This window comes from Dipodomys merriami, unplaced genomic scaffold (assembly GCF_024711535.1).
Source record: "Dipodomys merriami isolate MVZ:Mamm:240054 unplaced genomic scaffold, mDipMer1.0.p SCAF_70, whole genome shotgun sequence".
Classification (NCBI taxonomy): Eukaryota; Metazoa; Chordata; class Mammalia; order Rodentia; family Heteromyidae; genus Dipodomys; species Dipodomys merriami.
Window position 1 is genome coordinate 2,809,058 of NW_027206291.1, and position 14,474 is coordinate 2,823,531.

Consider the following 14,474-nt stretch of genomic DNA (forward strand, 5'->3'; position numbering starts at 1 on the left):
CTGAGATCTGAGGATCATGGTTCAAAGCCAGCCCAGGCAGGAAAGTCCTTAAGATTCTATTTCCAATTAATCAGAGAAAAAGTCAGAAGTGGCGCTGTGGTTCAAGTGGTAGAACGCTAGCCTTGAGCAAAAGGAGCCCAGGGACAGTGCCCAGGCCCTGAGTTCAAGCCCAAAGTCTAGCAAAAGACTAAAATAAAACTAAATAAGCTGGGCACTGGTGGCTCACGCCTGTAATCCTAGCTACTCAGGAGGCTGAGATCTGAGGACTGCAGTTCAACGCCAACCCGGGCAGGAAACTCCATGAGACTCTTTTTTTTTGGGGGGGGGGAGGGAGGGATCCAGTCGTGGGGCCTGAACTCTGGGCCTGGGCGCTATCCCTCAGCTCTTCAGCTCAAGGCTAGCGCTCTACCACTTGAGCCACAGCGCCACTTCCAGCTTTTTTCTTTTGGCTTATGTGGTGTTGAGGAATCGAACCCAGGGCCTCAGGCATGCAAGGCAAGCGCTCTACCACTGAGCCACCTGCCCAGCCCCCCACTTCCATTTTCTGAGCATTTTTTTGGGGGGGGTCTGGTCGTGGGGCCTGAACTCTGGGCCTGGGCGCTGTCCCTCAGCTCTTCAGCTCAAGGCTAGCGCTCTACCACTTGAGCCACAGCGCCACTTCCAGCTTTTTTCTTTTTGCTTATGTGGTGCTGAGGAATTGAACCCAGGGCTTCATGCATGCAAGGCAAGTGTTCTACCACTGAGTCACCTTCCCAGCCCATCTATGAGACTCTTATCTCCAATAAAACACCAGAAAACAGAAGTGGCGCTGTGGCTCAAGTGGTAGAGTACCGGCCTTGAGCTGAAGAGCTGAAGAACAGTGTCCAGACCCAGAGTTCAAGCCACAACCACCACCACCAAAGAACCTAAATAAATAAACCTGACATTCAGTTAGAACAAAAGGAGCTCTGCAAGGCATTCTGGGACCATTCTGCGTCCCCTGCACTGAGAAATCGCAGGGCCTACAGCTGACGCCCTCACCCTCCAGAGCACTTGCATTGCATTAAGTAGTTTAGTGCCAGTCCTGGGGCTTGAACTCAGGGCCCGGACACTTACCCTGAGCTTTTGCACTCAAGGCTAGTGCTCTACCATTGGCACCACAGCTCCACTTCTGGCTTTTTGGTGGTTCGTTAAGAGTCTCACAGACTTTCCTGTCTAGGCTGACTTTGAACCTTGATTCTCAGATCTCGGCCTCTTGATTGGCTAGGATCAGAGGCAACAGGGTCTCACCGTGTGGCACGGGCTGGCCTGGGATTCTGTGTCCTTACCTCAGCCTCCTGAGTGTGAACCGTGGCACCTGACTGTGCCTTTACGTGAAGACCGTGCTTGAGTCACCGTGTGGCTGGGTGACCAGCTGTTTCTGCTGGGCGACGACTTGGTAGAATGACAGAGTGGCAGAGACTGTGCTGGCTCAGTTTACCTGAAAGTTGCTTGGGTATGTCTCTGGTGAGCACCCCCCTGGGGCCCTAGGCCTGTCCCCAAGCTCATGTCTGGGACCCCGTGGAGCCTCAGGGACCAGCACTGGGGTGGACCTAGACACCAGAGGCTGTGGTGCTGGGACTCCAAAGCTGGCCGGTCTAGGCGGGGTGTGGAACAACTGGTTTGGGCCCTGAGCGCCTGCAGGACCAGTGTCCCCTCTAGTCCCTGGTGGGAAAACTTCTGGGCCCCCAGGACCCACTGAGGATGGTCTGGAAAGCGAGCCGGTGGCTGCCTGTGGAGGGGCCGAGGGGCGGCGGGCAGGACGGCCCGGGGATGCTGTGGTCCCCAGGCTGTGGGCTGCAGGTCAGGCTGGATCAAGCTCTGCACCGACTCAACAGCCATCGTCCTTACAGCTCACACTTCCCAACCTAACAACCAACCAACCACGGTAGGGACAGCAGGCTGGCTGGCCCGCCCCCAGCCCAGGGGAGGGGCTGTCATCCTCAGCCCTCCCCCACCCCCAAACACCCTAGGAGCGCAGGGTGGTGCTCTGGTTTTCCATTTATTTATTTATATTTGTTGGTCATGGGTCTTGAACTCTGGGCCTGGGCGCTGTCCCTCAGCTCTTCAGCTCAAGGCTAGCGCTCTACCACTTGAGCCACAGCACCACTTCCAGTTTTCTGATGGTTTACTAGAGAGAAGAGTCTCCTGGACTTTTGTGCCCGGGCTGGCTTTGAACCCCAATCCTCAGATCTCAGCCTCCTGAGTAGCTAGGATGACAGGCGCGAGCCCCCTGGCAGCCGGCTTTCCATTTATTTAAATATCAAAACATTCTGTCTTCGAGGCTGGTCTGAAAGGAGGTCCCAGGCCCTCCACTGAGGGTTCAAGGGTGCTGTCCAGGGCCAGCTGACCGTGCATGCGAGGAAACGCTCCACGCTCCGCCGGGAGGTGTCTGGGTCACCGGAGCCAGGCGGGCTGCGGTCCTGTGGAGTTGAGCCAGGCCAGGAGGGCGGGGCTCCGTGCAAACACCGATCTGTGCCTTGTGCATGGCCCCAGACAGCAGTGGGTCGCCAGCACCCTGTGGGCCGGGGCTCTTCGGTGGGGAGGGGGCAAGGCCGCCCCGTGGGTGCCAGTCACAGCTCGCTGTGGGTGGCCTTGGCGACGATCACCAGCTTGGACAGCTCAGCTTTGAAGGCTCCAGGCCTGTGAGCCACTGGAGAGGGGGGACAGCACAAGGTCAGGCCGGGTCTGGGAGCCACCGGGGTTGGGGGCTGGGATGGGGGGGGGGGAAGCAAATGGGGAATGGGAGACCAAGAGGCAGGGGGGCCGCGCGGGAGCCACGCAGGGTCAGGGTGAGCCAGTGGCCCTTTTTTTTTCCTCCTTTGGGTTGGGACCTGGGGCTTGGTGTGTGGGAAGCAGATGCTCTACCACTTGGACCACGCCGCCAGCCTCTTCTCTGCTTTAGTCATCGTTTTGGATAGAGTTACATTCAGGAGCAGGGAAGTCCCTGAGACGCTTATCGCCAAAAAAAAAAAAAAGCCGGAAATGGGAGTTGTGGCTCAAGCAGTAGAGCGCTAGCCTTGGGCAAAAACGAGCTCAGGGAGTGTCCGGGCCCTGAGTTCAAGCCCCAGGACTGGCATCAAAAGAGAGAGAGAAGGAGGGAGAGAGCGAGCGCACCCAGCGAGGCCTAGGGGCCCAGCTCTGCCCCCCACCTCGACCCGATCGTCACCCACCTGCCGTCCTGGTCACCTGGAACTCCTCACTTTTCAGGGGGACGTCGTTCTCCCGCTCAAATGCTGCTTTCGACTGCAAGAATGGGAGCCGTCACTGGAGGACACATGCGGCTCTGCGCCCGCTCCCGGGGCTCAGTGGGGGGAACGCAGGGTCCCCGCCTCCCCCTCCCCCCGTCCCCGGCACTCACGTAGGCCATGGCGTACTCGATCTCTGCGCCGCGCACCTCGGCCTGGAACTGGGTGAAGTACAGGTAGGACTTGCCCTGCGGCCTGCGGGAGGGAAGGCGGGGTCAGCAGGCCCCGCCCCGTCATGACCACGCCCCATCGGCCCGCCCCGGGCCACACCCCCGGCGCCTGCACTGGGCCCCACGCCAGGGCCACCGAGGACATCAGGGCCGGCGGGCGGTGCCAGTGACGAAGGGCGACTGCCCATGAGGATGGGCCTGCTTCTGAGGCGGAGGCATGTTCTGGAACAATCTTTTTGTGTAGTTCTCTCTCTGGGGACGGTGGCCAGGGCCTGGTGTGTGCCCTGAGCTCCACTCCCGGAGGGGCGGCCCCCGGGCTGGAACCCAGGGCCTCAGACTCGATGGGCAGGGGCTCCACCACCTCCAGCCCTCTCTGCACTGGCCGTTCGCGGTTAGGCTGTTCTGGGCCGGCGGGAAGGCAGTCACGCTATTTGTGCTTCCTGTGATGGCTGGGATGACAGGCAGGGAGGAGCCACGCGGCCCAGCTTTTCTGTCCAGCCTAGGCTGGTCTGGAACCTCGATCCTCTGGATCACAAGCTCCATGCAGCTGGTATGAGGGGTGCCCAGCTAGCTATTGGTTGAGAAGGGGGTCTGACTTTTCTTCCTGGGGCTGGTCTTGAACTAGGATCCTACCAATCTCTGTCTCCCAAATAGCCAGGATGACAGGAGTCCACCTCCAATTACCTATTTGTTTTAGAAGGCTGAATTTCACATTTTTGAAAAGTTCAAATACTTGCCACAGAAGCCCTCTGGTGTCCTGGAGACCCCGGGGGGAAGATGGCGCTCCCCTTACCGCACATCTCCTTCCCTAGTCGCGGTGCCCAGGCTCTTCTCCCCAGCTTCACCGCGGTGGGCCTCAGGCCCTCCTCCCGCCCCGGGCCTGCGCTCCAGGAGCTGGGTCCCGTCCGCTCCTTCCTGCCTGCGGGCAGCGCTGGCCGCACAGTGGGCAACGCCTGCAGCGGCAGCGGCGGGCGTGGGTGCCAGGGCGGCTCACCTCCAGATGGTGCAGGTGACGTGCTGGTGGTCCTCGCTGGTGCCCAGGCTCATCTGCCACTGCTGCGGGGGGAGGACGGGCGCAGTCAGCCAGGCTCTACCCGCACCTCCCAGTCCACAGAGCGCGTGACCAGGGGCCGGCCAGCGTCTGCTTACGCCTGGCCCGCCACGCGCTCACCCTCCCGTGTCCTCTTGGTGGCTGTGGTGGGTTGGGGGGGGGGATCACCCACTGCCCACCCTTCTCACGACACGTGCCACTTCTCCCTGGAGCTGGCCCCGTCCAGCTGTGAGATGGGAAAAGGTGGCCAGGCAGGCTCAGAGGGACGAACACCGCTGCTCCCCGCGCTGGAGGCGGGCTGGAGGCGGGCGGAGTGCGCGTCACACACAGCCACAGCCAGCGCCCCGCCCCGCGCGCCAGCGCCACACCCAGCGCGCCAGCGCTCAGCACTTACCATGGCCTCAGCGGCTCTGCGTGGGGCACCAGGCAGGTCCCCAGGAACCCCTCCCCACCCCCCTAGCTCCAGCTCCCAGGCCTCTCAGCAACAAAACAGATTTCAGTCCCTCCCCCTCCCCCCCAGCCCACCTCCTGTTTAATATGGCAGGATGGTTTCTTTAGGGGTTCTCCAAGATGAATCAAATAAGTAACCTAGGGTGATGGCCTGGAACTCCGCCTCCTCCTGCCTCAGCCCCCCTTGTGCTGGAATTTCAGGCATCCTCAATGTTGTCCAAGAGACCCTGTCTCCTCATGAGCAGTCACCTGTTCCCTCCCCAGCCTCAGTCTCCTTCCTGGGCCTGGATCCTCCTGTTCTGGAAGTTTCCTATCAATGGAGGCACACATTTGTGGGGCCTTTGGTGTCTGCTTCTCTCATTCAACAAGGTGATCCCAGGGTCTTTCTATGTGGTGGCATGGGTCACAGCCTTGTCCTGTTCCTGGCTGAGTAATATTCTATTGTACAAATATCGGCCATGTCATTGATTCCTTCATGGAGGAGAGAACAGCCCAGAGGAAAACATGACCTCAGCCCTCCTAATGAAAAGGCCTGAATCCTATCAACAGCAAGAACAAGTGTTCACGCTTCCCAGAGTGTCAGAGTGGCCAGGGAACTGGGACTTTAGCTACTGGGGACTCTGGGCCTGGGCACTGTCCCTAAGCTCTTCAGCTCAAGACGAGTGCTCTATCACTTAAGCCACAGCGCCACTTCCGGTTTTCTGGTGGTTCATTGGAGATAAGAGTCTCACAGACTTTCTTGCCTGGGCTGGCTTTGAACTGCGATCTTCAGATCTCAGCTTCCTGAGTAGCTAGGATGACAAGCGTGAGCCGCCAGTGCCAGGCAGAACCCTGAGATTATAATGGGTATTTTGTGTGTGTGTGTGTGTATGTGTAGTATCAGGGCTTGAACTGAGGGCCTCACACTCACACTCCACTTTCTTGCTCACAGTTGGTGTGCTACCATTGTAGTCACGCCTCCAGTTTGGCTTTTTGCTGGTTAATTGACTAGGCAGACTTTGAAGTTTAATCCTCCAGATCTCACCCTCCTGAGCAGTTAGGATTAGAGGCATGAGCCACCAGCACCCGGCAGCAGGCTCTTTTTATTAGCCAGGCAAGAACAGCTCAAAGTGTGAAAGCTGAGGCCCAACTCCACTGTCCCCTGGACAGTCAAGGTGGGGTTTTGAATGACTTACCTCATTGGTCCCTCCTTGAGAAGCGTAGGTGAATGTGCAGGTGAACTTGTCCTGGAGAAGAGAAGGCAGAAAAGAGTTTGGTAGGAGCTAACTGCTGGTCTCTGGGTGCCCACAATCACGGATGGACAGGAAGTTCCCTCTGGCCTTTGAGGCCTGCTATACCCTGCCAACCTCCTTTCCTCTATAGGAGCCGAACAATCGGAGCGGCCAAGTGGCCAACCTCCTCCACTCCTGCTAGACACAGGCACTGTGAGTGGCAGGGGCGGGATGAGGGGAAACCTTCTGAGCTTCTACTGCCTGATCTGTATGGGTTGCCTAAGCAATGGACATAATTAAGCCCGACAAATTGTATCCTTTTTTTTGGGGGGGGGGGTCTGTCATGAGGCCTGGGCCTGGGCGCTGTCCCTCAGCTCTTCAGCTCAAGGCAAGTGCGTAGCTACCACTTGAGCCACAGCGCCACTTCTGGTTTTCTGAGTGGTTTATCACAGACTTTCCTGCCCGGGCTGGCTTTGAACTGCGATCCTCAGATCTCAGCCTCCAGAGTAGCTAGGATGACAGGCGTGAGACATGGTGCCCGGCCTATGCTCCTTTTTTTGTCTAGTCTTGGGCCTTGAACTCAGGGCCTGGGCGCTGACCCTGAGCTCTTCAGCTCAAGGCTAGCGCTCCACCATTTGAGCCACAGCACCACTTCCGGTTTTCTGGTAGTTAACTGGAGATGAGAGTCTCAAGGACTTTCCTGCCCGGGCTGGCTTTGAACCTCGATCCTCAGATCTCAGCCTCCAGAGTAGCTAGAATTAGAGGCACCGGGGCCTGGTTTGCAAGTTGTGTCTTTTTCTTCTTCTTCTTTTTGTACTCAGGGCCTGGGTGCTGTCCCTGGGGTTTTTCCTCTCAAGGCTGGTGCGCTGCCACTTGACTCCCAGCTGCTCCACTCCCAGCTTTTTGCTGGCTGACTGGAGAGGGGCTGGAGGGATGTAGTCTCCTGGGCTCTTCTGCACGGGGTGGCTGGGCACCCACGATCGGCTCAGATCTCCGCTTGGACATGGCAAGCTGTGCCTGCGGAGCGTGCTCCCACGGCGGCCTGGGCCCGGCTGGTTCCCGGGCCCCCCACCCCGGGCCCGCCACCCCGGGCCCGCCACGCCGGGCCCCCCACCCCGGGCCCGCCACCCCGGGCCCGCCACCCCGGGGCCCGGCTGGTCCCCAGGCCCCCCACCCCGGGGCCGCCACCCCGGGGCCGCCACCCCGGGCCCCCCACCCCGGGCCCCCCACCCCGGGGCCGCCACCCCGGGCCCTCCACCCCGGGCCCCCCACCCCGGGCCCCCCACCCCGGGCCCGCCACGCCGGGCCCCCCACCCCGGGCCCCCCACCCCGGGCCCCCCACCCCGGGCCCGCCACGCCGGGCCCCCCACCCCGGGCCCCCCACCCCGGGCCCCCCACCCCGGGGCCGCCACCCCGGGCCCTCCACCCCGGGCCCCCCACCCCGGGCCCCCCACCCCGGGCCCGCCACGCCGGGCCCCCCACCCCGGGCCCCCCACCCCGGGCCCGCCACCCCGGGGCCGCCACGCCGGGCCCCCCACCCCGGGGCCGCCACCCCGGGGCCGCCACCCCGGGCCCCCCACCCCGGGCCCGCCACGCCGGGCCCCCCACCCCGGGCCCCCCACCCCGGGCCCGCCACCCCGGGCCCCCCACCCCGGGCCCCCCACCCCGGGCCCCCCACCCCGGGCCCGCCACCCCGGGCCCCCCACGCCGGGCCCCCCACCCCGGGCCCGCCGCGCCGGGTGAGTGACAGCTGGCCGGTGACGGGTGCCTGACGGCGCCCAGGCCCCCCGCCCCGCCCCGCCCCGCAGGCCCGCGCGCCGCGCCGCCCCCTGCGGCCCGTGACCCCCGTCGGGCCCCGCCCCGCCCCGCCGACCTCCGACCGCACCTACCCCGGGACCCACGTTCTGGGAGAACGAGTGCTGGACGCCGCCGGGCCGCACGTCAAACGCCACGGTCGTGGGTTCGGACACGGCCCCCGTCGGTCTCAGAGCCACGGCCGCCAGGAGCAGCGCAGCCCACCAGGCCGCGCCGCCAGCGCCGCGGCTTCCGCTGGGCGCCGCCATCTTGGGAGTGGGGCCTCCCGGGGCCGGCGGGCGGACGGGGCGCGGCGAGGGACACGTGGGGCGTCGGTCGCACGCCACGTCACAGTCTGTCCACCCACGTGACCTATAAGCACCGCCCCTCCCCTAAGCCACGCCCCTCCCGCAGCTTGGTCTTCGTGTTGTGGGCGGGGTTTGTACTGTCACGTGACCGTCACACACCTCTTCTGATTGGTAGTTGGGGAGCGAGGAAAATGACTTTTAATTGCGGCGGCTGGTGTGTGTGTGTGTGGACTCATTGCATGTCAAATTGATCTAGTGGGCTGGGAAGGTGGCTCAGGGGTAGAGCGCTTGCCGTGCATGCGTGAGGCCCTGGGTTCGATTCCTCAGCACCACATAAGGAGAAAAAGCTGGAAGTGGCGCTGTGGCTCAAGTGGTAGAGCGCTCGCCTTGAGCTGAAGAGCTGAGGGACAGCGCCCAGGCCCAGAGTTCACGCCCCACAACCAACAACAACAAAAGAAATGTATTCTTTATCTAATTTATGTAACTGTAACCCCTCTGTACATCACCTTAGAATAAAATTATATGTTTATAATATGTATATAAAGTTTTTCTTCTGATCAATGTAACAAAAACCCAATTTTTCTCATGGTGTGGGCTGGTGTTTGGCTTAGTGTAGAGGATTTGCATAACACGCACAGAAGGCTGTGAGGATGTCTTGATTGTATAATTGTCTAAATGTCTAATTGTGACCTGCAAGGGGGTGTTCCTGCACAAGAGCTGGCAGTCCTCTGGGAAAGTGTCACATGACCCTGCCACCTCCACAGAAGGTGGAGACAGTAGGACTCACCATAGGGTCCTCAGTCAGGTTCTGGGCTACAAAAAGAGATCTGGGAGGGAGTGCTGGCCAAAAACGGTTATGTTATGGAGAGGAGCCCATGAGATTCTTCAGCTGATGACCCTTTTGTTTCCTCCTTGGCCAGGCAAGCTGGGTAGGAAGCTTCCAGCTGTGTCTTTGGCGTACCTGCCCCATCTATGCCAGGGCAGCTCCAGGCCCTGTGGAGACCACCTGTCAGCGACACCTTGTGCTCAGGCCCCCCAGACCCCCTCCCACTCAGAGCATCCCCAGGTCTTAGAAGGACCCCAGGTAAGTGGCCATATTTCCATCTGGAATCGTTTAATGAGTCTACTTCTTACACACATAATTATAAAAGAATAAGAATGACAAAAATATTTTCTTTCCATAATATGTAGAGGGGTTCTGGGTTTTTTTTTTTAAGCTTTCTTTTTTCCTTCTTTATGCCCAAACTCTTGGCAGGGAGGGTCAGGAAGGGGAGGGGGGGATGACCCTGAGGTGGGGGAGGTTCAACCCCCAGACTCCAGGGCAGGCACAGGGCCAGGCAGACACACACACACACACACACACACACACACATATGCACACACGCACGCTTGCAAACACACACACGCATGCACACACGCACGCTTGCACACACACACGGGGCTGGATGGCTGGGTGGGGAGGGGCCGGTGGGGTGAAGCCACACTGTGTACCTGCTGTGATTCCCCTATTTCCCCCCTTCCCCCCCCCCCCACCTGCTTCACTCTCTCTGCATTCTGCTTTGGGCACTGGGGGCTTCCAGGTGCTGGGCTGGAACACCACTGGCCCAGTGGTGGACCCCAAGTCTGGATTTAGGGACACCCTTTGCTTTCTGTCTTTAAATAATTATTTAAAATGCCCCCTAAGACACAACACGACAATGAAGTGGGAGCTGGCGGGGAGGACAGGCACTGCATGCTTCTGTGCTAGGGACGGTGGTTTGGCGGGGCCAGGGGACCGAGAGGCCCTGGAGAGCCACACACGGGGGTGCCCGGGCCTCTGGTGGCTGGCTTCCCAGCCCCAGCTCCTCCAAGGGTCTTTTGGCGAAGGTGCCCGAGCTGCAGCCCTTCCAGCAGGGGTGAGGAGGCGAGGGAACGAGGGAGCCCCACCTCCCCAACAACGGGGGACAAGGAGGGGATGGCACCAGGCAGAGCCTCGGGGAGGCTGGCCACTGTCACTGTGTCCTGGCAATTGAGAAGCAGCCACGAAGCCAGGAGCGCCAGCGAGAGGATGAAAGGCGTCAGGGCGAAGGCGGCGGCCAGCTGCAGGGTGGCCGCAGCTGTCCAGCGGGGTGGTGAGAGGAGGTACCTTGTGGGGACGTGGGGGGCCCCCCCTCCCCGGTTCCTCCTGACATCCGGTTGCACTAGGATGTGAAGGCTGGGGTGGGGGCTCCCAGGCGGGGGCTCAGAGGTGCTCTTGTAGAAAGTACAGCAGTGTGACTTCATAGTGCTCTCCCGACTCGGGGCAGCGAATGCTGTGTCTCTCATTGGGGTAGATCTGTGGGGACAGGGACACGGGGGGGGGGGAGGGGGGAGGGCTGGGTTGACAGGCCACTGCTCCCATCAGCGCCAGCACTACCAGCAGCAGGCTGTCTGCGTGCTGGGCTGTGGCCTGCCTGGCACATAGGAAAGCTCCAGGCCTGCTCAGTGACAAAGCCTGGCTGGACACTGGGGGCCCCTGTCTGCAGCCACACCATTTCCCACAGGGCCTCATGCCCAGCTTCAGGCCCCAGGCTGTTTTCTGGGTCCCCTGACCCTCTGAAGGGGCCAAGAAAGGATAGAGATATATGGCACACACGCCACAGAACCTGGTCCCTGCGATCTGGGCCAGCCGGTGGCCTGGTCCTGGGCTGGATGGAGACGGGGCCTGAACAGCCTTGAGCTGTGAGAGCAGTTTCGGGGGGGGGGGGGAGGGGGTCCCCAGCTCCCCAGGGCTGGAACAGTGTAAAGACAGCCCCACTCTTTCCAGGACTCCTACAAAGCCAGGTGCTTCTACCCCACTCAGTTTCCCAACACCCGGGATTTCAGGCCCGCCGTGGCCACCCAACTGTGACGTGGGGAGCCATCCTGCTTTCTGCTTGCCTCCATTCACCCATCCCTCCTATGTAACGAGACCCCTCCTGACCCCCTCCCTTCCACACCTCACATCTGCTAAGGTTGCTGGCACTGGGGGATGGTCCACCAGCTCTTCCCCATCCTCCTCCCTGCTCAGTGTGGCGGGGCCTGCCAAGGCACAGGCCCCAGTGGTTCCGCCCATCGGGGAGCCCCACCTCCCTTCAAGGCCCTGCCCTCTAGTCAGAGGACCCCTGACTGAAGAGGCCCCGCCCCCAACCAGGGACGCTCCACCCACAAGGAAACCCCTCCTCCACATCAGGCCCGGCCTGGCTCAGCTGTGTGAAGTCCTCAAGCTCCTCCCTCCTACAGTCCTCACTCCAGCATTCCCATGCTTCCTTTCCTCTTGGACACCCCTCAGCAGAGACAGAGGTCTGTGTTCAGTTTGGATCGATGCCCTCCCCCACTGGGCTGCAGCCGGGGTGCCACCTATGTGCCCAGCCCTGATGTATGGGGGCTGCCCTGTGGTGGCCATCTGACCTTGTGTGAGCAGATTTCTGCATGAGCTGGGGAGCGGGAAGCAGCTGGGAGGTGGGAGGGTGGGAGGGAGGGAGGGAGGGAGGGAGGGCGGGCAGGCGGGCTCACCTGGAGCTGGTAGGGCTTCCCCGCCCGGATGAGCTGGGACACGAGGAAGTTGGTGTGGAAAAAGTGCACATTCTCATCGAGGAAGCCGTGGAGGATGAGCAGCCGGTTGGGCCTGGAAGATGAGTGTGGGTGAGGCTGGCAGGAAGGCGGTCAGGGTCCCGGCTCCGGCCAGCAGAGGGGCCATGCAAGGCCCCGCTCCCTGGCACTCTGGGTGATGGAATGGTCTAGAACCACACTGCCCTCCTGGGCCACTGAGCACAAGAAGAGCGGCAGGGTTGACGGACACGTGACTTTTTCACTTCAGTTTTGTAAGCTAATTTTTAATTTAATTTTTTGCTAGTCCTGGGACTTGAACTCTGTGCCTGGGCGCTGTCCCTGAGCTTCTTTTGCTCAAGGCTAGCATTCTACCACTTCAGCCACAGCGCCACTTCTGGCTTTGTCTGTGTATGTGGTGCTGAGGAATCGAACCCAGGCTTCATGCATGTGAGGCAAGCACTCTACCACTAAGCCACCCTCCCAGTCCAATTACTTATTATTATTATTATTTTTTGTAGTCGTGGGGCTTGAACTCTGGGCCTGGGCACTGTCCCTGAGCTCTTCAGCTTAAGGAAAGCACTCTACTGCTTGAGCCACAGGGCCATTTCTGGTTTTCTGGTGGTTAATTGAAGATAAGAGTCTCAAGGACTTTCCTGCCCAGGCTGGCTTTGACCCGAGATCCTCAGCTTCCTAACTAGCTAGGATTATAGATGTGAACCACTGGTGCCCAGATAATTTTTTTTTTTTTTTGGTCCGGTTGTGGGGCCGGAACTCTGGGCCTGAGCACTGTCCCTCAGCTCTTCAGCTCCAGGCTATCGCCCTACCACCTGAGCCACAGCGCCACCTCCGGCTTTTTTCTTTTTGCTTATGTGGTGCTGAGGAATAGAACCCAGGGCCTCAGGCATGCAAGGCAAACGCTCTACCACTGAGCCAACTTCCCAGCCCCACAACCAGATAATTTTTATTTTTATTATTATTTTTTTCAAAATTGATATCTACTTAAGGGACCTAGGACTGGGAATGTGGTTTAGTGGTACAGTGCTTGCCTAGCAAGCATGAAGCCCTGGTTTGGATTCCACAGTAGCAGATACACAGAAAAAGCCAGAAGTGGTGCCATGGCTCAAGTGGTAGAGTGCTAGCCTTGAGCAAAGAAGCTCAGGGACAGCGCCCAGACCCTGAGTTCAAGCTCCAGGACTGGCAAAAAAAAAAGAGACCTAAAGGCGACATTCTCAGCTGTACACTGTGGTGCTGGGTACCCCTGCAATGTTGTCAGATCGCTTTGCATGCCTGTTCCAGAACATTCCACATGTTCTAGAACATTCTACCACCACAGTGCTGCACCAGAGAAGCAATTGTCAGTTTGTCTTCGCTTGAGCAGTGCTGGGACCGCAGGGTGGTCTCAGGGAGGGGATCCAGGCAGCCTTTCAGCCCCAGTTTGGAATGCACAGGAAAACAGTGCATCTGAACTGTTTGGGGACCAGAAGCTGTCCCCCAGATTGCGTCCCAGAACAGCGCCAGTGCCCACAGGCTGCCTGCGGCTGGGCACGAGCCCTGGGGACTGCACTTGGGGGTCAGGTCAACTGCTTCTGAGAAACCAGGAAGACTAGGCCAGTTAAGTGGCAGGGATTCTAGAATTTTCCTTCTTCCACGGGCCAGGAAGTGCCAGCAAGTCAAAATGAGGCAAGTAGTTGGCACAGGGGGGCCATGGGGAGGGGAGGCGTCTTACTCGTTGGGCAGCTTCTCCACGTGCAGGGCCACAGAGCCCGCCTCGTAGCCCTGCTGGTTGTTTTCGGGGACATCCATGTAGCGCTCCGTGTACCCTGTGTCATAGGCCATCCACACTGTGACTGGGGCGCCCGCGATGGCCACCTGGAGGACACAGGGGCAGAAGAGCAGGGGAGGGGGGCGGGCGTCAGGTCCAGAGCCGGCCTGTGCAAGGTTCCCAGGCCACCCTGGCGGGCAGAGGGGAGGGTGAGGGCGGGCATGCACGTGGTGGGTGGGGCTGTGACCCTCACCGGTGTCCCCGTGGACTGTGCCCGTCCCACCTTCCTGCCTCCTCCTCCTCCTCATGGCCGCAGCCCTGCCGTGCCCCACAGTGCGGCTGGCCGGCTCCCTCCCCGATGCTCTTTGCACCACGCCCCACCTCTGCCCATCCGAGGCCGGGGTCCCGGGCTCAGCCTCCCACAGAGAGCTGCTGCTGGGCTTTTGTGCAGCCGGACGCCATCCTGGGGTCAGCGGTGGCGGGCAATGAGGAGGGGGGCTCGGCCCCACGGGGCTGCTGCAGGGAGAAACAGCCACGTGGCAAGGCCCCTGCCGAGGTGCCTCCCCCGGGGTCAGGCCCGGTGGTGTGGGCAGTGATCGGGCAGCCAGTGGGAGGGGAGGGGACCGGAGAGGAGGGGAGGAGAGGGGAGGGGGCTGCGGCCAGGGCTCGCTGAGGGCAGGCCTACCTTGAACACCTGGGGTTTGTGGATGAGCCCCATGAGCGAGAGGAAGCCTCCGTAGGACCAGCCGTGGATGGCGACGCGGCTCATGTCTATGAAGCCGTACTTCTGCGCCACGAACTGCAAGCCCTCCACCTGGTCTTCAATCTCCACCTGGCCCTGGGGACAAGGCGGGACATGCTCAGGGCCACCTCCCCGGGCCCTGTGGGACTGTGAGCCTACTCTACGTGGCCC

General features: G+C 60.8%; 2 protein-coding genes across 4 annotated transcripts in view; both read right to left on the reverse strand.

Moving 5' to 3' along the window:
• Positions 1-2,169: 2,169 nt before the first annotated feature.
• Positions 2,170-8,226, reverse strand: Mydgf (myeloid derived growth factor). Its single transcript, XM_070007979.1, has 6 exons — positions 8,038-8,226; positions 6,113-6,163; positions 4,431-4,492; positions 3,380-3,461; positions 3,192-3,264; positions 2,170-2,671 (listed from the first exon to the last, which is right to left on the reverse strand). The coding sequence occupies exons 1-6, from the start codon at positions 8,209-8,211 to the stop codon at positions 2,592-2,594; spliced, it is 522 nt and encodes a 173-aa protein (XP_069864080.1). The 5' UTR covers positions 8,212-8,226; the 3' UTR covers positions 2,170-2,591.
• A 2,150-nt stretch (positions 8,227-10,376) lies between these two features.
• The window catches only part of Dpp9 (dipeptidyl peptidase 9), a 32,124-nt gene continuing 28,026 nt past the window's right edge, over positions 10,377-14,474 (reverse strand). For 2 of the 3 annotated variants that reach the window (XM_070008416.1, XM_070008418.1), the window contains exons 17-20: positions 14,247-14,399; positions 13,526-13,668; positions 11,764-11,875; positions 10,377-10,564 (exon numbers count right to left, since the gene is read on the reverse strand). In XM_070008416.1, the coding sequence (XP_069864517.1) occupies positions 10,472-10,564; positions 11,764-11,875; positions 13,526-13,668; positions 14,247-14,399 (501 nt within the window). In that variant the 3' untranslated portion in view covers positions 10,377-10,471. Of the gene's footprint in view, positions 10,565-11,763; positions 11,876-13,525; positions 13,669-13,942; positions 14,078-14,246; positions 14,400-14,474 lie in introns of those variants that run through there. The other variant, XM_070008417.1, reaches the window with a different exon arrangement.

Bases quoted from the DNA above. Each gene is read 5' to 3' on its own strand.
- Mydgf (XM_070007979.1), bottom strand. From the start codon at position 8,211: ATGGCGGCGCCCAGCGGAAGCCGCGGCGCTGGCGGCGCGGCCTGGTGG. The intron at 6,164-8,037 runs GTAGGTGCGGTC...TCTCTTCTCCAG, and splicing joins CCCAGAACGTGGGTCCCGGG to GACAAGTTCACCTGCACATT. The intron at 3,462-4,430 runs GTGAGCCGCCCT...TCCCTCCCGCAG, and splicing joins GTCACCTGCACCATCTGGAG to GCCGCAGGGCAAGTCCTACC.